Source organism: Pagrus major, chromosome 22 (genome assembly GCF_040436345.1).
Source record: "Pagrus major chromosome 22, Pma_NU_1.0".
Taxonomy (NCBI): Eukaryota; Metazoa; Chordata; class Actinopteri; order Spariformes; family Sparidae; genus Pagrus; species Pagrus major.
In genome coordinates, this window is record NC_133236.1 from 13156028 (window position 1) to 13177651 (window position 21624).

Here is a 21624-nt window from a genome sequence, read left to right on the forward strand (position 1 = left end):
AATTACTGGATGTGAATTCAATTTATTTTTTATGCCTGGCCAAATCAAGCAGATCTGAAAAAGTGATCTGAGGTACATTTTGAGAACTCTATATCCGAGGAAGTCGAAGCTTCTATTAAAGATGGCAACACATCTGTATATCTGACAACAGGCGGACGGACATCTTGTGTCACGTTTGAAAGGAATGTAAAAAAAAACTGTATATTTGAGTTCAGTTTCATAGTTCAGTGAATCATTGATCGGTACCAGAAACTCAATCAGTACTTCATTGGGTGCTTTTAACTTTCATATTTTCTTAATTTCCTTTTTTTTGTTACGCTTTAAACAACTTTAACAACTCTTTCTTGTCTCCTCAGGACCACTTTGTAAATTGAGCCAACTGCAGGCTGCTGAAGCTCAATGAGACGGATGAAGGACATTCAGGTAGGAACAGATTCAATGTTACATCTGTGTCATCACGTGTCACCAACAGAGGCTGTAAATGCCCCTCATACTGAAAAAAACACTTACATTAAACCCTCCCTGTTGTTTGAATGATGCAATATGAAATTCTCTCCATTTGTCAAAATATTGTTTATGGAGAATGAAGGCATTTTTTCCCTCACATCAGATTTTGTGTGGGACCACAGCATGAGGGAACCTCTCGCTGTCTCGGAGAATGAAGAATGTGGTTGAAAATCTGCCCAAAGAAGAATTGAAACGGGGCACTCTCATCATGTGGCCCTCTGTCGTAGCCATTTGTTAGTAAACTAGTCCCAGTCTGTGATTCAGACAGGAAGTACACAGTTAGTCTGGCGTGAGAGCCAGTCAAGTGTCAGTCCTACAGTTTGACCACAGGGTGGCGTCGTTTCCTTTAGCATAGTCTCAGCTTGAGTCAGTCGTGGCTCAGCAGCCGGTTGGTCACAGTGGAAGGCACATTCAGGACGGCTCAGTAGCCAACAGGCACATTATCAGGACAGTGTGTGTTGTGTGTGTGTGTGTATTAGATCTTGGGCCTCCAGCCCTGTATGAACTGTGTGATCTTGGTGACATGGAGTCGGCTCAGGTGGAAGTCATGTGACAGGATATCATCAGTCAGCTGCACCAGGAGACTGCCGTCGATTCGCTCCCTCTGGAACACGGCCACCGCTGCCTCTGATAGGCCAATGAACCGCAGACAGGCCGACACTTCCTCCAATGACAGCACCGACAGGTCAGCAGGAGGCCGCCAGGTAGGGTCAGGGGTCGGGGACAACCCTTCAGTGACCCCTGTGGACGTCCCGCCACCCTCCGCACCTCTGGAGGAATCTGTTGTGGGATTGCATGCGGGCTCAGGCGAGGGGCAAGGGGACTGGCGGTTGAAGGGGTTCAACGCTCCGAAGGGAGCAAATCGACTCTGAGGAGGTGGTGGCCTTAGTCGGGGTCCGGAGGAGGTGAAGGAATCTACCCACGGCTCCGCCCAGGTGGCCTGTGCTGGCTGAGGATTGGCTGTGATGTCTACAGGGACGGCAGAGACCGGCTCAGGACTGGCAGGGTTAGGGGCGGGGCAGTCCGCCCAGGAGCAGGGGTAACAGTAGAGGGAAGCATCTGGAGAGGGCGAGCAGCTGGAGCAGAACAGGAGAAAGAGACATTAGCTTCTAGTATCAGTCAACATGACTCAAAACACCCAAAAATTCAATGTGAAAAACTGAAACCATACACTTTTTATTGGGGTATAGTTAACTTATTCCCATGTATTGAGGGTCAGAAGTCATCCAGACCTGTAGGTTACAACTGGGCTGAAGTTTTTTCAATATTAGTTAAAAACTATTATTTCACAGTATTTAAACGGACTACAAGGAACTTTTAACTGTCTCAAATTAAAGACAAACTGAAACAGTCTCAAATTAAAACTAATGCCTCTATGACCTACATAGGAAACATCAGCAGGAAGATTGGCTGTTTCTATATGGTTATTATATTTATTCTTAATGCCTGTTACTGGGTTGTTTATTTCCAACTTATCCAGATTGGATAGGTCATAAAATAAAAACTTTTTTTATGGTGGAGTGCTGAGGATGAATTTAGGGCTCGGACAGCCAGGGGAAAGAAGATGCTCTGTAGTCTGGTCATAAACTAGAACAAAGTTGACTTTGTTTCACCCTCATCATCTTCTGTCCAAAGGGGCAGCCAGAATCAACAAAAAAAGGAGTTCCTTGTAGTACCTAAAAAGGTACTTCAATTCAATCTCATAGTCGATTAAACAATCTCACCACAAGGTCCCTCAATTAGCTGCTCTGAGCTTTGAATCATAGCACATGATCATCAGCAGATGGAGTTTGCCACATAATTGTTAATATCAATATTTCCAATCTTTCTTAGCACTTTAAGGACTTTGTTGTTCATGTTGGCTTAAAAGTTCTCAAGTTTCAACATCCATCTACTGTTGAAGATCTCCAGTTTAAGTCGAAAGCTCCAGAACAGCTGCTACATGGAGCTTTTGGCGAGACTGCTTTGTCAACTGCTGTTTGCAGCTCATGGATTCACTTTAAACCTCAAATTTAGCGCAGTTTTAATCTACACGTCAAGAGCAAAAATGATGATATTTGGAGGCAACCTCTGATTAGTAAACAGAGCTTACATTAACTCAATTTGAGCTGGAAGAGCGTCAACCTCTTGTGCGATGTTTGTTGGCTTGTTTGTGTGATGAAGCACATCCAAAGTAAAACGCTGTCAGAGGCAGAAAAGGCCAATCCTCTCAGTAATTACACTCAAGATTTAGGGCTGCAACTAATGATTATTTTCATTGCTGATTCACCTGTTGATTCTTTTCTCGAATGAGTTGTTTGGTCGATAAACGTCAGAAATGGTGAAAAATGTCAATTAGTGTTCCCCAAAGCCCAAGATGACGTCCACAACCCAAACATATTCAGTTTGCTGTCATCAAGTAAAGAAAACAGAAAATATTCACATTTAAGAAGCTGGAATCAGACACGTTTGTGTTTTTTTCTGAAATTATTATTCAAACTGATTCATTAATTATCAAAATAGCTGGCGATTAATTTGATTGACAACTAATCGATTAATCGTTGCAACTCTATTATGATTGCGAATAAATGTGATATGACTTGTTGCATGTTTTCACACTGTACCTGTCCTGAAGTCCAGAGGAGTAGAAGGAGAGGTTGGGTCTCGGGGAGGTGGAGGCTTTGGGGAAGCGAGGTGGGACGGGAGGGCTGGGGGCCGGACTGGAGATGGAGCCTCCTTTAGAGCAGCGAGGGGGAACCGGAGGGGCGATCAAGTAGCGACACTCCTCTCTCACCTACACACAAACACACACAGAAACATGAGAGCTGCAAAAAAAAGTTAACTCCTGAAACTTGACTTCTCAGGAGGCTTCATGGAGGGATTGTGTGTGTGTGTGTGTGTGTGTGTGTGTGTGCTGGCTTGTCTCAATGTTCTGCTTGGTAAATGTCAAACTTGGTGACCTTTACACCTCAAACAAACTCCCTCACACACAGCAGCGAGCTCTTCACACACACATGCACGCACACACACACACACACGCACAGTCTTGGCAGGCTAAATATCAGGGAATGAAGAACGTGGTGTGCGACAGGGTATAATCCAGCTGCATAGCAGACATCAACACCCACGCACCCTCTGTGTACTGCTGCTAGCTGCCATCACTTTGAAAGAAAAAAGTTAATTAAGCAAAACAAGCGTGATAATTTCCCCTTCACAAACACAGACAGGCCATATACACTAACATATGAACACTAATGTTGGTGAACAACCTAATGGCTCCACAATAAGAACAGCTCAGCTACAAAGACAACCTTGTTTTAACCATCACACCATTCTCTGGTTCAAAAACTATTTCTTTTTGAGATGAATTTATGTACGTAAGTAAAGGTCATACTACGGAGGCACATAAGAGCCGTCAGTTGAACATGAGAAGCATCACACAATATGCGGACAAAGTCGTAGCTTTGCCAGTGCACATACAACCCTCAATTCTCAAGTACAAAAAAGAGTACAAAAAGTTAAAGAGCAGCCACAAAAATCCGAAAAAGAAATTTAGTGACACGTCATATATTACACATGAAATGAATATTCCACAACCTTCCGAGATATTCTGAATAAAAGAGGTGTCTCTTTCTATCACTAAGTGATGTTACACAGTGATGCTCCACCTCATGTTGTTTATGGAAGCCTGTCCTTTCTTACTCTGTGATTGCTACAGTATGTCATGGAAAAGAACAGGGAGATGCATTTTCTGTTTCCTCGTCATATTCAATCATTAGAAGAAGAGGAGGTTGGACACTAAAAATTTCAAATACTACTCATTCAAATATTCTAGATTAAAGGGTAACCCCACCAAATGTGCACATTTTTTTAAGTTTACAGGTCTCAGGGAGTACTACTGCATATGTGAAAAAAGTAGTTTTGTCCAGAAGGTGCTGCTTGTAATCTGATAAATTGCCCCCAGTGATGTCACTCCGTGGCTAAGATGCATTGTGGGTAATGAAGACACCAGGTTTTGAAAAGCAGTCCACTGGTCTGCATTACACTCTTATAACAATGTTGGACTTGTATTCCTCTCATTCTCCTTTTTCGAAACCTGGGACCTACAATTTCCCACAATGCAACTAAGCCATTGAGTTACATCACTTGTGGCTTAGTCTTCAGCAGTACCGCCCAAAACCTGTAGACACACTTTAATCTGTAAAATTGGTGGAGTTACCCTTTAAGATCAAGTGCCTTACCTCTGTGAGAGAGTCAAAGTCCCCTCTGCTAGCTAATCACTGTTCCACTAGCATTATGGGAGCTTTAGTTGTTGAATATAAACAGAATAATTGCTATTTTACTTTGCTGTAATTATGAGGTGCACAAAACTGCTATCAAGGTACCTTAACGCTTAAAAGATAGACTGAAAACTCCACATTAGTTGTTTGACTCATTTGTAAAGCAAATTTCCCAGAGTTTTCTTTTTATGTATCTGAAAAATAAAATTAAATCAAGATGCCACCTGTTCTGAATAAAGAAAAATACAGACATTAATTTAAAACAAATAGAATTTGTGGGCCTAAAGATACACCTGTTCAGGCAACAAGGCCTTTGGATAACATTGCAATATTTTTAGGTGGTTTGAAATCTCCTCAAAAGAACTTCATAAATGCTAGGACTGGCCAACAAAATCAAATATCACAATCATGACCAAATACCTAACACAATGAGGTTTTTCATAATCATGTGTAATGTGCATACAATTACTTAGGGGGTAAAGGCAAGTATCAGAACAACAGTCTGGTAAAAGACAACACTTCTGCCATATAACGATATCCAAAATCTTAGACGATATATGGTCTCATATAATGATCAGGATATCATTTTGATATATTGTGCAGCCCTAATGCAAAATAAGTTGCAGTACTCCACTTGAGCTAACAAGCTGGCACTTGAGGTAAGAACCAAAATGGTCGAGAACAACGGGCAGACAAAAAAAGTGTCAGAAATCCAGAGACAAAAAAGACCACCCTGTTTGACTGCCAAGTAATCTTTTGGGAAGTGGATAACCTCTTTTACAACAAACAGTGAAGTATGATAGCTTTTGTATTCTTTTCTAATCATCAGATTTGATTTGACTGTCACTTTGTGGCCACTTTATGTCATGAAATCGATAATAATTTGGTTGTTCTAAAGACCAAAGTGTCCATCAGTATTATACTCCACCACTGGAATGAACTGACTCCATACTATTTATTCAACTCTTGTATTTAATGTACTCCAGGATACAGCACATGTGTACCTGCCTTCTTGGTGATGCTGACGCATGAATTCATGTGCTGTGAGTGTGTGGCAGCCTTTCCAGGAAGTCAGTGGGTGTTTGTGTGTGTGTGCGTCAGTGAGGTTTAAAAGCTGTGATGTATGAATAATTCAAGGCCAGGCATCCTGACTTTTAACAACCGGATGCTGCTGTGGACAGAAATGCGAGATGAGAGATGGAGGGATAAAGAGAAGGACAGGAGGTGAAGACTGAAACTCACAGCATCAGATTTTGGAGGTACAGGTGGCGGGGTCGACACTCTTGTCACCACGGTGCCAAGAGAACCGTCTAAAGAGGAAGACGAATGGAACGAGATGAGGTTTGGCTCCTTCCCCAAGCCCTCTGCATTCTGATTGGTCCAAAGTTCCTCATAAGGGATTTCCTCACTGGTCCTCATTTCAGCCTCAGTCCACTCAGGAGTCACATACTCCCGCTCCTCACCTGGCCCCTCCCCCAACCGCTCTCCAATAGAGTCCCTGCAGCGCTGCGATAGGCTGTCCGAAACCCCACCCCCATACCCGCACATGGACAGGCGCTGCAGTGCCGGTGCCAAGGAGTCCTGACCCGATACACACATGCGAGAGCGCCGCGGGCTCACACACTCCTCCGTCATACACTCCAGCTCTGGCCGGGTCTCTCTAACAGCCCGAGAGTAGGCATCTGGGTCAAACGAGTGTCGCAACAGGAGGCTCTCTAGCGCTGCTGTGTGAACGGAGGCCTCGGCCACGTTGAACCGGGGCATGCAACGCAGCAGCAGGAAGTGGGAGGGGGAGACTTCCTGTCGGCGAAGAACCATGCAGAGCACCACCGTCTTGCTGACGATGTTGAGCAGCTTGTACCGGTGGCCCTCTCGGACCGCGTGGCGGTCATAGGGGTTTCGTGGTGGTCGTGAAGGCACGGACACATTGACGGGGAGGCGAACCCTCTCGATGATGCTGCGTACCGTGTGCTCCCCTCCCAGCATGCCTTGCTCCAGCGGGGAGCGTGTGCAAAAGCGTCCACGGCAGCCAAAGGGCAGGCTGACGCTCTGATTGGTGCGATGGTTCATACAGACCAGACAGGGAGTTTTACCTGAGGAGGAAGAGACAGAAAGGTGGATTAGCAGAAGGTCAAAGAGTACAGGAACAAAAAGTAAAGGTTTGGTCACACTACATGACTTTCAAAGTTGTCAGATCGCTGTACTTGTAATCTTAAAGCAGGGGTCACCAACCTTTTTGAGTGGTGGGCGACTCACATGCTCACTGTGGGCGACCAAACACTGGCGGGTACTGTGTTGGCGACCGTGTTAGATTGTTCACTACATAACTGATCGGTCCGAGTTGTTTGTGCACTGATTTGCAGTGAAAATTAAAGGAAGAAATAGAAAAAAAATATGGGTGCGATAACTGGAGGCAAACAAATATCTTTGGAATTGTGTGTATGTATAATGACAGAAACTAAAACTGAAGAAACTACTGCCCCCTAACCCAACTCATTCCATTACATGAGCAGGTATTTAGCCTGCTAGATCTCTTTTGGGCATTTGAATAGTTCACACATTGGGAGCGAGCGCTGATTTGCCTCTGATCTGGAGCTTTTGTTGGAGATCTGTGAGCGAGTTTAAGATCAGGAGTTTGTAGTTTATGGTTTGGCAGTGTGATGTACTGAGCATGGTTGACTTAATTTCCAAATACAGTGCATCACTGGCCGGTCACAGCTGCATGGTCAAAGTTGAATAAACTGCAAGTCCAGAGGGATTGAAACAGGAAACAATGAAACTAAATGTGATCAGAAATACTGTTAGTCTGCTAGAAGTAGAATGCAATGAAACAGAGCTGCAGAGATCACACTTTAATCTTTGAAGCAAGCCAACCAGATCACAAGGAGGAATACACTTCTCATCCCGTACAGTTTGCACAAAGATTTCAGTGATTCACTTTTTCCTTCCTTTCATGTGCTTGAACAACCGCTGAAATATGACTCAGTTTGGTCTTATTTACTTCTAGGAGTCTTGCCCAGGCGTCTCAGGAGTGCGCTAAGTCCCGTCTTTTCCTTCGAGGGCGTGGCACAGAGAAGCTCCGCCTTCCCCATGAGTGACAGCTCATCTCCAGCCTGCAGAGTGAAGCTGTAGGGCTCGCTGTCCTCGCTGAACTCGCCTGAAACCACCTGCAGCATACACACGTGTGGGCGTGTGGACATGATATTGCATGACAGGAACTTAACGCATGGTATTTCCATGTTACTCAAAAATTATGAAATTATCTGGCGAAAGCAGACAAAATGCAACACATGTGCAGTGCACAAAAATACTGCAAAATAAGGAGAAGAGGTAAATAATCACGTGTGAGTCTGTAAGAAAAACAAACCTTGACGCTAAAAGTGATCGTCTCCATGACAAAGACCCTGTCAGGGAAGACTCCAGCAACTTCCTCCACACTGGAAAAATACTGGACCGGATCCCTGACGTCTCGGTCTTCATCCAACAACTTGAACTTCCCTGCAGAGAAAATGGAAGCAGGACAGGGGAAAGAGAAGAGACGGGTGAAGGAGGTTTAAGAAAGGAGGTGCAAAAATGGAAGGAGGAAGAAACTTGTCAAAAAGGAAGTAAAGGAAAGCAAGAAACAAGAATAAGGTGGAGGGAGCCCAGAGGGAAGAGGAGGAGGAAGGAAAGAAGGTAGGCAAGGAAAGAGGAGGAAAGAGAAGAAGGGAGGAAAGGGTAGAGGAGGAAAGCAAGGAAATGGAGGAAAAAAGACAAGGTCAAAAGTTGTTTTTGCTCTGCCTTTTTCTTTTTTTCTGACTCCCCACAGTCTTACTGCAAACACACACACACACACACACATACACACACACACACACACACACACACACACACACACACACACACACACACACACACACACATCTGCAGGAGACACTATTTGGATGAGAAGAATACAAAGACACCTCCGTGACCTATGACCTGGCACCAGCTCCCGGCCAATCAACAGCCGACAGGGTTGGCATGGCAACCAATAAAGGACCCCCATTCTCACGCAGAGCAGAGACACATCACCATGGAGACACTCACACATACACTCGCGCACACAGACACACACACACACACACACACACACACACACACGACTCTCTCTCTTTCACCCTTTCTTACTCTTGCTCATCCCCTCCTCCGTCTGTAAGTCTTTCACATTCGGTCCAGTAGCTGTGTTTGTGCTCTGTGTTCTTAAGACTGTAAATGTTTCTGGTCCGTGCCGGGTTTGATGTTGTAAGGAACCACTCCAAGAGGCTCCAAATCAGCTTTGTTAAAATCAAACCATCCTTTATTCTTGATTACAGTATTGAATTGGATTTAACTACAACAACCCTCCAAGGACCCCTTCTCTTTCTCAGAGTCAAAGTGTTTGTGTGTGTGAGCGAAAGAGAGATGAGAAAGTTTTTGTGTCTGAGAGGCAGAGCAGAATACCAAGCTCCACCATCCTCTTCGCCAGAACCTCCCTCCCTTTCTCTCCCCCTCTTTCTCCTGCACCCCCCACCTTCCAATTCAGACGGAGCCCCCCGGATAAGGAGCTTCCACCAACCCAACAATACCAGCAAGTGCTACTTTTCAACACAACCCACTAACCCCCTGCTCAGAAAAAGTGACACAAATAAAACAGGTTTACCACTAAACCAAACAAAACCACAGCTACATCCTGAAAACTCGTACATGTGAAAGGACTATGTAGCTAGAAACCAGCACAACTGAGATGTAGCAATATATTAAAGGTAAAATACTGAGCAGCTCTGCCTCCAAAGCTGTATTCAGGTTTAAACCAATGTCCTTGGTGTAGTTCAGTAGAAAGAAAATAGTTCCTACATGAAATCCCTCACAGGAAGCTTTCTGGATTTATTTAAGTAACCACGTCATGATTGACGCTTAGCTTAGCTTGGTTAGCAAGCCTCTATAAGTAGATGCACGGTTGCCTGTGTAGTTTGGTTGAAAGAGTTAGGTCCTACATGAAAGTGATCACAACAAGGTCTGTGGATTATCTTCAGTAACCAGATTAGGATTTCTGGAAGGAGACATTGCGGTTTAGTTTCCGCATTTTTTTTTTTATCATTGAGCACCACAAGTTAAATGCCATCGGGTTCCATTGTATTCGAGAGAAGGCAGACATCTCCAAAACTTGCCCCTCGGGTAAGAGGATGTCTTTTTGAACTGTCCCTTTAACAAGCTACTATTACTCTGTGAGAAAATGTTGCCCCAATAGATAAAAACAGAATCAGTCTGAGGCTTTAAAAATCCTTACACAGAAGGCTTTGGCAGCTAGTTCCACATAACAACTGTGGCTGTGGCGCCACTGGCTTCCCTGAAACCCATTCATTCAGCTTTTCTGCCCTCATCCTCGCCTCTCACTGATGGACAGAGGAGGATAACAGACAGAGAGAGAGAGGATGAGAAGGAGGGAGCTTCCTGTTGTCCGTCCCCGGGGGGAAACCTATATTACTCTCCTCCTAAGCTTATTTAGACTTCCTGTATGAAGTCATCACACAGACATTAGCTCATCACTGGTGATGGCCTCTGATTCAACAACTACTCACCTGTCATATCTAAAGAGACTTGTGTATTTGGGTAGCCCTAAAAGTATGCATAAATTTGAACTGGCTGCGTTGGCTGTCTCGTTCTTGTCTACCGGAATGCATCGTTAAAATGGCTCACAGGGATGATTAGGTTGATGTAATGCTTCAGGGTCTGGCAACAGAACTGCCCCCAGCGATGTAAACGCATGCATTATTTTGCCAGAAAAACCTCCCAGTCTGAAAGAACCCTGTGGCAGCCCTTTTAAGGTTGTTACTAAGACCTATTAAGCTCCTTTTTACACCAGTGAAACCGTTTTTGTTCCTTCTCAACGGTTACTTCCATTTAAAAAAAGTCCCGGCACAAACATTACTAATTAGCTAAACATAAGAATGTGGGCCTTTTCAAAAATCTGGCAACCAGGTGATTTAAAAAAAAAGAAGGAACAGACTGAGCAGTTAGCACAGAGCCCCCAGTCGCATTTGTCCATTGCTAATTCTAGTCAAATTTATTCAAACAAAACAGCCGTGTCCTTAACAATGTTGACTATAAGAGAGAAAATTCTAATTCTTACTTTCCTATAAAAAAAATATCTTTTGACAGAAGCCCTGAGGAGAACTGGACCATGAAACTGCGCAAACGGCACGACAGCCAACCAAAACTTCTGATAAGCCGGAACTTCATCTGATCGTCCAAAAGAAAACAATTTTTTAGAGGTAATTATTTTTAAAAAGATGCTTGTGGTGTACTTTAATTATTAAATTCTGAATGACGTTTACTGTTTCAGCGCACTGATGTAATTTTGGACAGTAAAGTTTATTGGTAATCTGTTTTATAACAGCATTTATGGATTATTGCAAAAATCTGAATATTTTACTCCCTAATATGGGCATCGGCATCGGCCCCAAAATCTGATCATAGGTCCAGCTCTGGTTGTGATCTCCTCGAATGTCAAGCGACAACGAATCTGGCAGGAATTTGACCACAAAATTGGTTGGAGGCGACGCTTTCAGGGTTAAAATCGTGCTTGATTTGTACAATATGTGCTTGACTTTAAGAGGTGGAGTTTTAAAGCTTGAGACGACAATGGCTACAGAAAGTTTTCTCTATATTTTCTTACATTAATGTGACTTGATTGTAATATTTCATTATGTTACTGTTTTAATATATTAAATTATAGTCCACAATAACTAGGCTTTTCCTATCACCTATTACCATTGTGTCTATTCTTGACAGTACTTTGTGTTCAAAGGACGTCTGAACTTTCCCTTGAAATTTTGGTGGAAAAGGGCCTTAAAGGGACACTCTACCAATTTTGTATATGAAAGTCAGTTTACTTGCATTATGGGAAATGTAGGATCCAGTGTTTGCTGAAGCTTGACCGATGTCTCTTGTTATGTCTCTTATGTCTCAAGTACTACTGAAACATCGCTTAGAGAGCGCTTAACATAATTCATTATATTATTTATAGTCCTTCTACTATAGTGAAACGAAGACAGCTCCAGTTCACTCAATATCTCTGTTACATTTATATTTATCATGTATTATACCTATTACTACTCTCTAAGTATTTGGACTTGGCTGTTAATATCTCCAGTGTTGGTGGTCACACACTTCCGATGTGAAAAGCTGAAATGTCTAAAATGACAGTGATCTCAACATCCCCCCTCCCACCCAAATGTTCTTTCATTCTTCCGAAAAGGAGCCTGAGAGGCGGCAGTGGAGCGAGGTGACATCAGCAGTCCATCAGTGAAGGAAACAATGAAGAGGAGGCATTAGGATCCAGTTACACAGCGAATAATGTGACTGGTCAGACAGTATGAACAATGGGATTGTGGGGATAGAGCTCCGGTGAGGTCATAATGACTCGACTCATTCAGCAGGAAGACGACAGGTCAATGGACAGGAGGAGTCAGGGAAGGTCACATCTACAGGAGCTGGTTGGATGAATGAATGTGAGCTGTAGTGAGCGTAACTGTCGCTGATTTTATTTGAAGCCTTGATCAATATTGTTAAACGTGAACATTTATTTTGAAAAATGATCATCTGATTTTACCAATTTCACACAAATCCCAGTTTTCACAATGTTTGTGTCTACTGTATTGTAGCGAAATCTTCGGTAATGTGGATATAATGACTAAAGGTAAGTATTATAACAAGTAAAACAGTCTGGGAGGGTCTGAAAGTTTACTGTAATGCAGCCTCTAAACCAAGACAACACTTATCACAGCAAGAGAGACCATCTTGTAAATGGATCACACCAACCATGACATCATGTTCATGACCGATCAGACCCATGTCCACAGACAGATGGACAGGAGAGGAATGATTGGAACTGGGTTACAGTAATCTCCATCTTAAAACAAAGGATAATGGCCCCTGTTCCTACTTCCTACCTCCCTACTTTAATCAATCAATCAATCAATCAATCAATCAATCTTTATTTGTACTGTGCCAATTCACAACAAAAGTCAATCTCATGACACTTTCCAAATTGAGCAGGTCTAAACCATACTCCTTGATTCATTTATTTAGAAACCCAACATTTCCCCCATGAACAAGCACTTGGCGATGGTTGCGAGAAAAACTGCCTTTTAACAACATTTGCATTGCCCACACCATGCCTATTTTCAAACTCAGCCCTTTTTCTTTTCCTTTTTTAAAAAAAAAGATTTTCTCAACTTTACACCTATAAAGTTTTGTGACTGTATCTTGCAGGGTTGTGATGCCACTTGTGTCACTGACAGAAATCTGTCCAGAGACATATAAACACCTGGCAAAATACTCAAAGTTGCTTCTGTGTTAGTCCCGCAACAAAAGGTGTCACTAGGAACACATTTTGCCAAATTTAGTCTCATTTCACGATAATGATATACTATTGATATATCGCCCAGCCCTACAATATGTCTGTACTGATCCATCAAAAGGAAAGATGTCTTGTACATCATTTAATACACAAATGCCCCAAACTCAGTCTGACATATTGCCTATATCTTTGGAAACTTTAAGATATTTCCAAGGATTTCAAACTTTCTGTATGTTGGACCAAATTTTGTCTGAGTTTGTACAGACTGGCTCAAGACAAAGGCTTAAACAAGATAAATTGCAGGGGTATTTCTAATGCCTGACATGCAGCAAGAAGAAGGTCACATGAACATGACCCTGGAATATATAACACAAACATACAATTTCACCGCTGACAGTTTAAATCATAGATGGTAGCTGGGAGGATTGTGGGAAACGTATTCACTTTCTTTAGAGAGAAATCTGTCGTGATTCTGGGAGTTTATATTTTGGTTCCGTTTCACCTTGGACTTGAAAGGTCTGAGCTAATCCTTCTTCTCTCAGGGAGTTCATGTTTTGGTTCTGTGTTATATTGAACTTGAAAGATTTTGGATGTTGTCTGCCAAGTTCATGATGAGTCATCAGAAACCACAAAATAGGAGACTGCTGCACTTCCATTGTAAATGTGTTCTTGTTTTATCTGAGCTCGACTATTCTAAGAACTTGTTCGCATGGGAATAAAGTACTGAACTTGAGGTTACTGTATCTCAGCTCCAGGATTGATCTTATCTATCTTATTAATCTAAAGTGACAATCCCCCCCCCCAAAAAAAATAGAGTAAGTGTGGGGATTTATTTTCCCCTGGAGGAAAATAAAATTCAGGGGAAAACTGGTATATAAAGTGCCAAGTTGAAATTGTGACTGACTATTAAATCATTTTGTGCATGCAAGTCTAGAAATGCAGTGTGTGTGTGTGTGTGTGTGTGTGTGCATGCGTGGGCGCGCACGCTCACCCTGGTATTGCAGAGGGATGTCTATCTTGGGTCCAATGACGTAGTGTCCCTCCTCTAAGCTGTGGGCAGTCACTGTGGTCCACTGACGACAGGAGTGTAACAGCACCACATCCTCCTCCGACAGACCCTCCACACATTCACCTGGAACACACACACACACACACACACACACACACACACACACACACACATCAACACACATTTACAGAGAAATGGATTAGGAATAAACAAATAGTCTACCAACAAAAAGACAACAGGTTTTTAATTTCAGAGCTCACAGTAAGTAGCTCAGCGAGGGAAAACAGTTCAACACTCCCCCTGACACACACACTCACATCCAGTGTCCATAATTACCACCATCAGTGATGGTTCACCACCCCTAACCTACTCATCAGGACCTTGCTATACAATTGGCAACCCACTATTACACAGCCCCCATACATACACACACATCCATACAGCCTCACACACACACACACACACACACACACACAGACACAGAGCTCTCCAGCTTTCACTAAAGCCATCATGTCGCACAACAGCATTGATTTCTGCTGATAGCACAGTGGTACAATTCAATCACATCACACACACACACAGACTCACACAGATCACTCCCTTTTTGCTCTTGTTGCTGATGGATAGCTGTTAAACCTTTTAATCTAACAGTCATGTTGATGGATGGGTTGAATACGCACACAGAACAGATGATGAGAGACTGTCAGTAGAAATATAGAGGGCCCTCTGAAAAGGTAATTATCAGCCTCTAATATCTGTGTGACTCAGATCGCTCCGGCCAGTGAACATGTCAGAGCTTTTGCTGCGTGTCAGTTTCACCAAAACACCAAAAAAGACACATCTCCCTCTCATCCCATCTGTACCGGTTGCCATTTTTCCTAAAGTACATGGTTACTGGATAACTCACAGACCTTGATATAAAATGTTTTCATCAAGAAGGATTTCCTGCAGTCATGAAACCAGTCACAAAGGTGCTGGATGTAAGAAAGTCAGTGAAAGGAAGTTAACTGCACACTTGTCTCCATTACAGACAGCAAGTTTATTATCTGAGCTCTGATGAATGTCCACTTGATCGGAAGCTAACACAAAGTGTTTGCTTTGGTGACGTGTGTGGAAGGACACCTGTGCACGTTTGTTTGTTTGTTAGTTGATTGGTTGCCTGGTTGGTGGTTGGTTGCCTTGTCAGCAGGATTACACAAAAACGACTGAACGGATGTCCATGAAACTCGGATGGAGGATGAGTCTTAGCCGAAGCAGACCTCATTAACTTTTGGTGCAGATTTAGAGAAAAGGAATATTAGCCCATAACATATATTGTCGAGCTGCAATGATTAGTTGAGAAGATGTCAACTAAAAAGTAAAAAGTCCAATATTTCCCTCAGAGATGTAGTCAAGAAGTACAAAATAAGATCGAATGGTACTTCAAAATTGCACTGAAGTACCAAGTACATTTATAGTAAGAGTAAATGTACTTTTCACTTTCCATTACTGGTTACAACCACAGCTAATTCCACTCAGATTACATGAGAAATTGTTGTTTTCTTGTGAATGGGAGTAATTTACACTTCATTTCACTGACATGTAGACTGACAATGCATTTGTGTCGCCTAATTTACCTTGCAAACAAGGCTATACTTTATCTGTAAGGCAAATATTTAGTCTTGGTTTAAGTCTATTGCTGTCTGGAGCGTCTATCAGGGAAGCCAGTGAAATACACCCCCACACTCACATACCACTGAACAACAGTCTGTCCATACAGATAAAAAATAAAACAGGTTTGTTTGTTGTTAAATGGGCACTTTGTGGATTTGGAGAAGAAATTAAAACTCAGAATTTTAAAATGTACAATATTAATGAGGTGATAATACAATATTTTCCATAACTGAATGAACAAGCTGTTCTCAGAGGAAAATAAGGTCCCCAGAACACTGTTTGAAGCTAGGAAGGTGGCAGGGTCCGCCACATATAAACAAAGTAAAACAGTATAAAATGTTGTCCTTTAAGGTCAGTTTGTTTATTCAGTCATAACAAACAGAGAGAGTTTGTTTATTTAGTCTGTTTAGACATAAAAAAAAAATCAGTCAATGAAGAAATATGAATACAATTTCTTCCCTCAAACTACACACTGCACCTTTAATATGAAATGAAGGGAAAATCTTGCACCACCGGTGCTGACTGACAGCATGCCCTATTGTAAATAACTAACCACCATCTGTGTTGGCTGTCTGTGCAAACAAACAGGCATCTGTGGGGTAACTACAGTGCGGTTAATAAACACCTACGGGCGCTGCTGTCTCTTCACACAATGACGCGCGCCGGCAGCGGTAAGGTGCGTAATTTCGGGGAGCATGTCACGGCTCGGACGCGCGCTTCTATCCAAGAAGTAAAGTTGGAGGTTTTCCTGCTCGTTAGTATTCACCACATTCACCGACAGATTACAGCATTTACATATGAAAAGAATTGAGCAGCACTTCAGCAGCACAACAGACACTTTGTGGCTTTCCGGGCCTCGCTGGACTGGAACAACTTTGGCCATGACACCCATCGACCGTTCCCAAAGTAAAGACCCCAAATCGGCTCAATCACATAATCACGATGATGGCGGCAAAACATAACGATTAAGAAAGAGGAAACCGAACACAAATGTTGCATGGTGACCCCCCTTATGCAAGTCAGTGGGTTGATGTGAGCTAGAAAAGTCAGTTTCCGAGAATAAACGCTGCAGCTGCGTCAAGGTGGCCAGATTGAACCAAAATCATAACGGATATACAGGGATGTTACTTTCAAAATAAGAGCACCAAATGTTTCCAGGCAGCTGGGTCAGTCACTAAAACCTGTCAATATATTGCACATGTATTGACAAGTGGCTTTGTTAATGTTTTGTTAAAACACATCAATAATGTCCAAAGTGTTGCACGTGTGGCGCAAGTAACATTTGTAGTTATCTGATGAAGCTTATTAGTTATACTTTAAAGGTGCTATTTGTAAGAAAGGTTGATTTCTGAGTCTCATTCCCAACAAGGAGCGGATTAATTAATGTGATTCACTAAGTATGATACAGGCTCATAAGCACAGATAGTCTCTAATCTCCAAGTGTCAACAGTAATATTACTCTGTGCAGTTTACTTGAAACACCTTTCAGGATTTCTGGGTAATGGAGTTCCAATTTATCATCCAGTAATGTGATAATGTTGCCAAGTCAAAGTTGGGTATCAATCTGTAGTTAGTGTATAAAGGGTAACTTTGAACTACTTTTCGGACAGTGTAAAGCAAGAGCACTGGGACAACATCTTGCTCCACTTTAATGTCCACCTCAACAGTAGGACATCTGAACACTGACATCACCTCACTGTCTCACATTATATCACTCCGCCAATCTTAATATTGACCATCACTTACATTACAGGCATAATTAGTTCCTGATCCAAATTAGGGAACAAAATAAAATATATATTGTATGTAATTGCCATTAATTAAATTATGCAAATGATCTTAACAAATGAAAGGAAAATAACTATTCAAAAGAAATCTTCATAAAAACAAATATCATCTTACGTTAGCGTGACACCATCAACAAACATAGGTTCAGACAGTTAAGTACCACTGAGGGTGCATTCCAAATTGCATACTTCTGTCTTTCTACATTAGTACGTACTGCAACTGCCCTTACAAAGTACATGCTGTTGCATGCAGTATCCATACAATTGGGACGTACTACTTTGTCAGGACAGTGCACCTTGAACTTTGACCCTCTTGCTCCTATATCTGTTGCAGCCTTAGCATGAATATTTCGAGTACAAATGGGACATCCAATACCCATGCTACCTTACTACTTAGTATGCCAGAAAAAGATTTCTGGAAATCAAGAAGATGTGAAACGCAGTATGCCAAAAATACCAGGATGTCCTACTACATCTGGTCACATTTTGCAGCATGGAAGCCAGCATGCTTTTCTGGCTATTCTTACCCACAATCCTCTGCGCAGTGGGAGATACGTCACAAACATCATGGTGTGTCACGCAAATATAAACAAAGCCGACATAGCACAAACAAATGACAGCTCACTGACAGATGACAGACACCACAATGAGAGATGAAAGCACAATTAAGTCAAAGTACTACGTTCTTTGTCCACAAAATGTTGTGCTAAGGCGATGGATATAGGAGCAAGAGGGTCAAAGTTCAAGGTGCACTGTCATGACGAAGTAGTGTGTCCCAATTGTATGCATACTGCATACTGCATGCAGCAAATGTACTTTGTAAGGGCAGCTGCAGTACGTACCAAACGCAAAAAGAGAAAGTATGCGATTCTGAACACACCTTGAATCTTTTTCTGGCATACTAAATAGTATGGTAGTATGGGTATTGGAACGCAGGGCAAATGTCCAGTTTCCTTTAAAATACACAACCTTTTCATGTCAAGGTGCTATTTGTAAGAAACGTTGATTTTTGAAGTCTCATTCCCAACTGGTCAAAAACCAAAGCTTTGGGACTGTAGGGCGGGTCGGATGCCATCCCAACATGTCAGTTTTTGATGAGCTGGGACTGATACTCAAAAATCTAATTTTCCTACACATAGCACCTTTAAATGAATATGAATTCTTGCTTTAAACTATCAGATCATCGCTATCAAAATCTGATGATAATTGAATTTCTGTTTTGACAAGATTATGTGAGGTAGCCCTCTAATAAATCATCCCTCTGATAGTTGATTATATTCATTTATTTTACTGTTTAAAAACTTTGTTTTGTTTTTTACAGAAATATGACAACGTTGAGTGTTTATTTTGAAAGTTTCGACCGGAAGTCGTACCTTTTCCTGTCGGTCTTGACGCCGTTAAAACGCTCTACAGATTCTTCACTAAATTTCTACACTCGTTCATGAATCTCACCGTCGTTTTGCTCACAAAACCTCTCAGAAACACTCTTTCCTCGATGAAACTTAGGGTCTTTTCTCCTTCCCTGACTGTAAAAGCACATTTATCGTCATTTATCATCACTCCTGTCACGGTTCATCTCAGCTCCGCCGACATGAGACGACGGAGGAGCGTCTGAGTTAGCTAACAGTTGTGCAAACAGTGCTAAAAGTTCTGTACCGGTCGCGCTGGAGGTCGGGGGCACCGGGTGAGTTTGGACTCTTACCGTGGGCCAGGCGGACCAGGGTGGGCAGACGGAACTTGCTGACCACCGCGTCCAACGGCAGCGCCAACGGGCTCCAAGCGATCTCCGACAGGCTCGCCGACAACTTCTCCATCCTCCCGGGTCATCACGGTACCGGAGATAATGGTGATGATGATGGCGAAGGTAACGAGGGTGGCGTCAGCGGCGAGGAGGACGGCGAAGCGGAGGACGGCGAAGCGGAGGAGGGTGAGGGTAATGATGGTGGTGCTTTAATGTCAAAGAGTTTCGCCATGTTTGAATGTGGGAGAGAGGGAGCGCAGTCACAGTCGGTGCGCACAGGCGGTGGGAGGGAGCGCGAGCCCTCTCTGTCTCCCTCTGTGTCATTTGTCAGACACACACACACACACACACACACACACACACACACACACACACGAGAGCAGGGTCAGTCAAACTTTAATTTTCTACAGTTTGTCATCATAATGGAGGGAAAAGATCAAACATTTCAATCAATCAAACTTTATTAATATAGCACCTTTCAAACAAAATCAAAATTCAATTCAAGTTGCTTTACAAGTGATTGAATGAAACATGGTATAACATCAGGTTTAGAGACTGATGCACATCTACTGCAATAGAATGGATAGTTAGGATAAGAAAAGATAAAAACAGGCAGTACGAATTATGATGAAAATAAAATGAAATATTGCAAGTAACAGTAGTGAAAAATGTTAATAAAAAATAATATAAAATTAATAACAGTAATATGTAAACACAAATCTACATCTACACAAAGTCACTTTCACACACTGATTGCAGAGGCTGCCATGCAATGTGAGGTTCAGCATCTTGCTCAAGGATACCTCGACTTGCAGCCAGGGATTCAAACCAGCGACCTTCCGATTACTGGATGACCTGCTCTACCTCCTGAGCTACAGTGGCCCCGTAGTACCAATATTTCCAGTTCCTCTCAGATTCTCCAGCAGGCTGTTGGAACGGCTCAGACGTCAAGCCTCTTATCGAGGCTATTGTTTGATAATCTGACTCATATCATCATGTTTTCCTCATCGCTTATTGCACCAGTTTGTCCACAGAGGTTAATCTGAGGTGTAGCCACCCACACACCTGCCTGAATAGCAGATGCAAGGACTATTTGAGCAGGATTTCGTAACATTTTCTGGCCTGCTGTGGGCTCATTTTAACATCCCAACATTTTCATGAGCCCAGCAATTACAGAAGTCATGTGATTTTGATTTTTTCAGGGGAACTGAATGTACATTAACCCAGATGATCAATCAAGCAATCAAACTTGATTTATACAGCATTTTTCAAGCAAATCAAATGTAATTCAAGACAAACAAAACAAATATGGGTTTAGAGACTAATGGAAGTCCCAACACCCATTCAAACAAATCAAAAAGTAAACAAATTGAATAAAACAGCAATAAATTTACAATAGTAAAAGATAAATAAAAGATAATACAAGCAATAAAAATGATGATTAAAAAAATATGAAATACTACACATAAAAATGCATTCCCTGAAGTACAGTGCTTTTGCTTTATGTACATGACTTTATGCTATACCTTCAGTTCACTACATTTGAAAGGCTTTAAATGTACGTTTTAGAATTTCATACACAAAATCAATATTGAGCTAAAATGTGATACATAGCAGTAGTTCCCATCCCAACCTGGGGATTGTGATCCTATGCATTTCAAAAAGTAAACTTGAGGGTCAAGAGATGATTCACAGGACAGGAGAGACGGTAAAACTTACTTCTGCTTCAGAATGTTTTTTTATTTATTTTTATTTTTTTCTGACTTTTCTCAATTTTTTGAATTCTTGAATGACAGGATACTTTACTCTCTTCAGGCCTCTCAGATGTATACAAATGAAACAATCCAAGAAGGAAAACATCCATGGCATGATATCCTTGGCACTTAGAGCAGGAAGGAACCGTGACAGCTCTCCCAGACACTCAGACAAAGACATTTATTTAATGATGTAACATTATGGTACAACAAATATGAACGCCTACACAACAAACCAGTGTCTCTACCCTGTCGTCAAAAGCCATCGATTCATCTCAGTCTCAAGAGAGCAACTCTACAAAAGACTACTGCATCTATGACATAATCAAAGGACAGTTGTATTATTTAAAAAAATAATAATAAAGAAAAGAAAACTGATATTTTTCGAGGCACCTAATTATGTTTTGGGGGTTTAGCTTTAACACAACTAATGAGATGCAACAGAGATTAACTGAAAATTCGATGTGTTTTTCTTACTAAACGTGTTGAAACGAGACAACTTCTGCACAAGTTCAGAATGTAGAATCGACGTATCGATTTCAAACCATTGTT

General features: G+C 42.1%; 1 protein-coding gene across 1 annotated transcript; it reads right to left on the reverse strand.

Moving 5' to 3' along the window:
• Positions 1–2: 2 nt before the first annotated feature.
• Positions 3–20204, reverse strand: gareml (GRB2 associated, regulator of MAPK1-like). The gene is made up of 8 exons (XM_073492914.1): positions 20122–20204; positions 19280–19633; positions 14120–14260; positions 8134–8264; positions 7768–7933; positions 6009–6859; positions 3111–3280; positions 3–1583 (listed from the first exon to the last, which is right to left on the reverse strand). The coding sequence occupies exons 2-8, from the start codon at positions 19389–19391 to the stop codon at positions 983–985; spliced, it is 2172 nt and encodes a 723-aa protein (XP_073349015.1). The 5' UTR covers positions 19392–19633; positions 20122–20204; the 3' UTR covers positions 3–982.
• Between the last annotated feature and the right edge of the window lie 1420 nt (positions 20205–21624).

Excerpts from the sequence above, each read along its gene's own strand:
- gareml (XM_073492914.1), bottom strand. The coding sequence starts at position 19,391 with ATGGAGAAGTTGTCGGCGAGCCTGTCGGAGATCGCTTGGAGCCCGTTG. Across the intron at positions 14,261-19,279 it reads CCTGGTCCGCCTGGCCCACG|GTGAATGTGTGGAGGGTCTG; the intron begins GTAAGAGTCCAA and ends TGTGTGTTCCAG. Across the intron at positions 7,934-8,133 it reads CGATCACTTTTAGCGTCAAG|GTGGTTTCAGGCGAGTTCAG; the intron begins GTTTGTTTTTCT and ends TGTATGCTGCAG.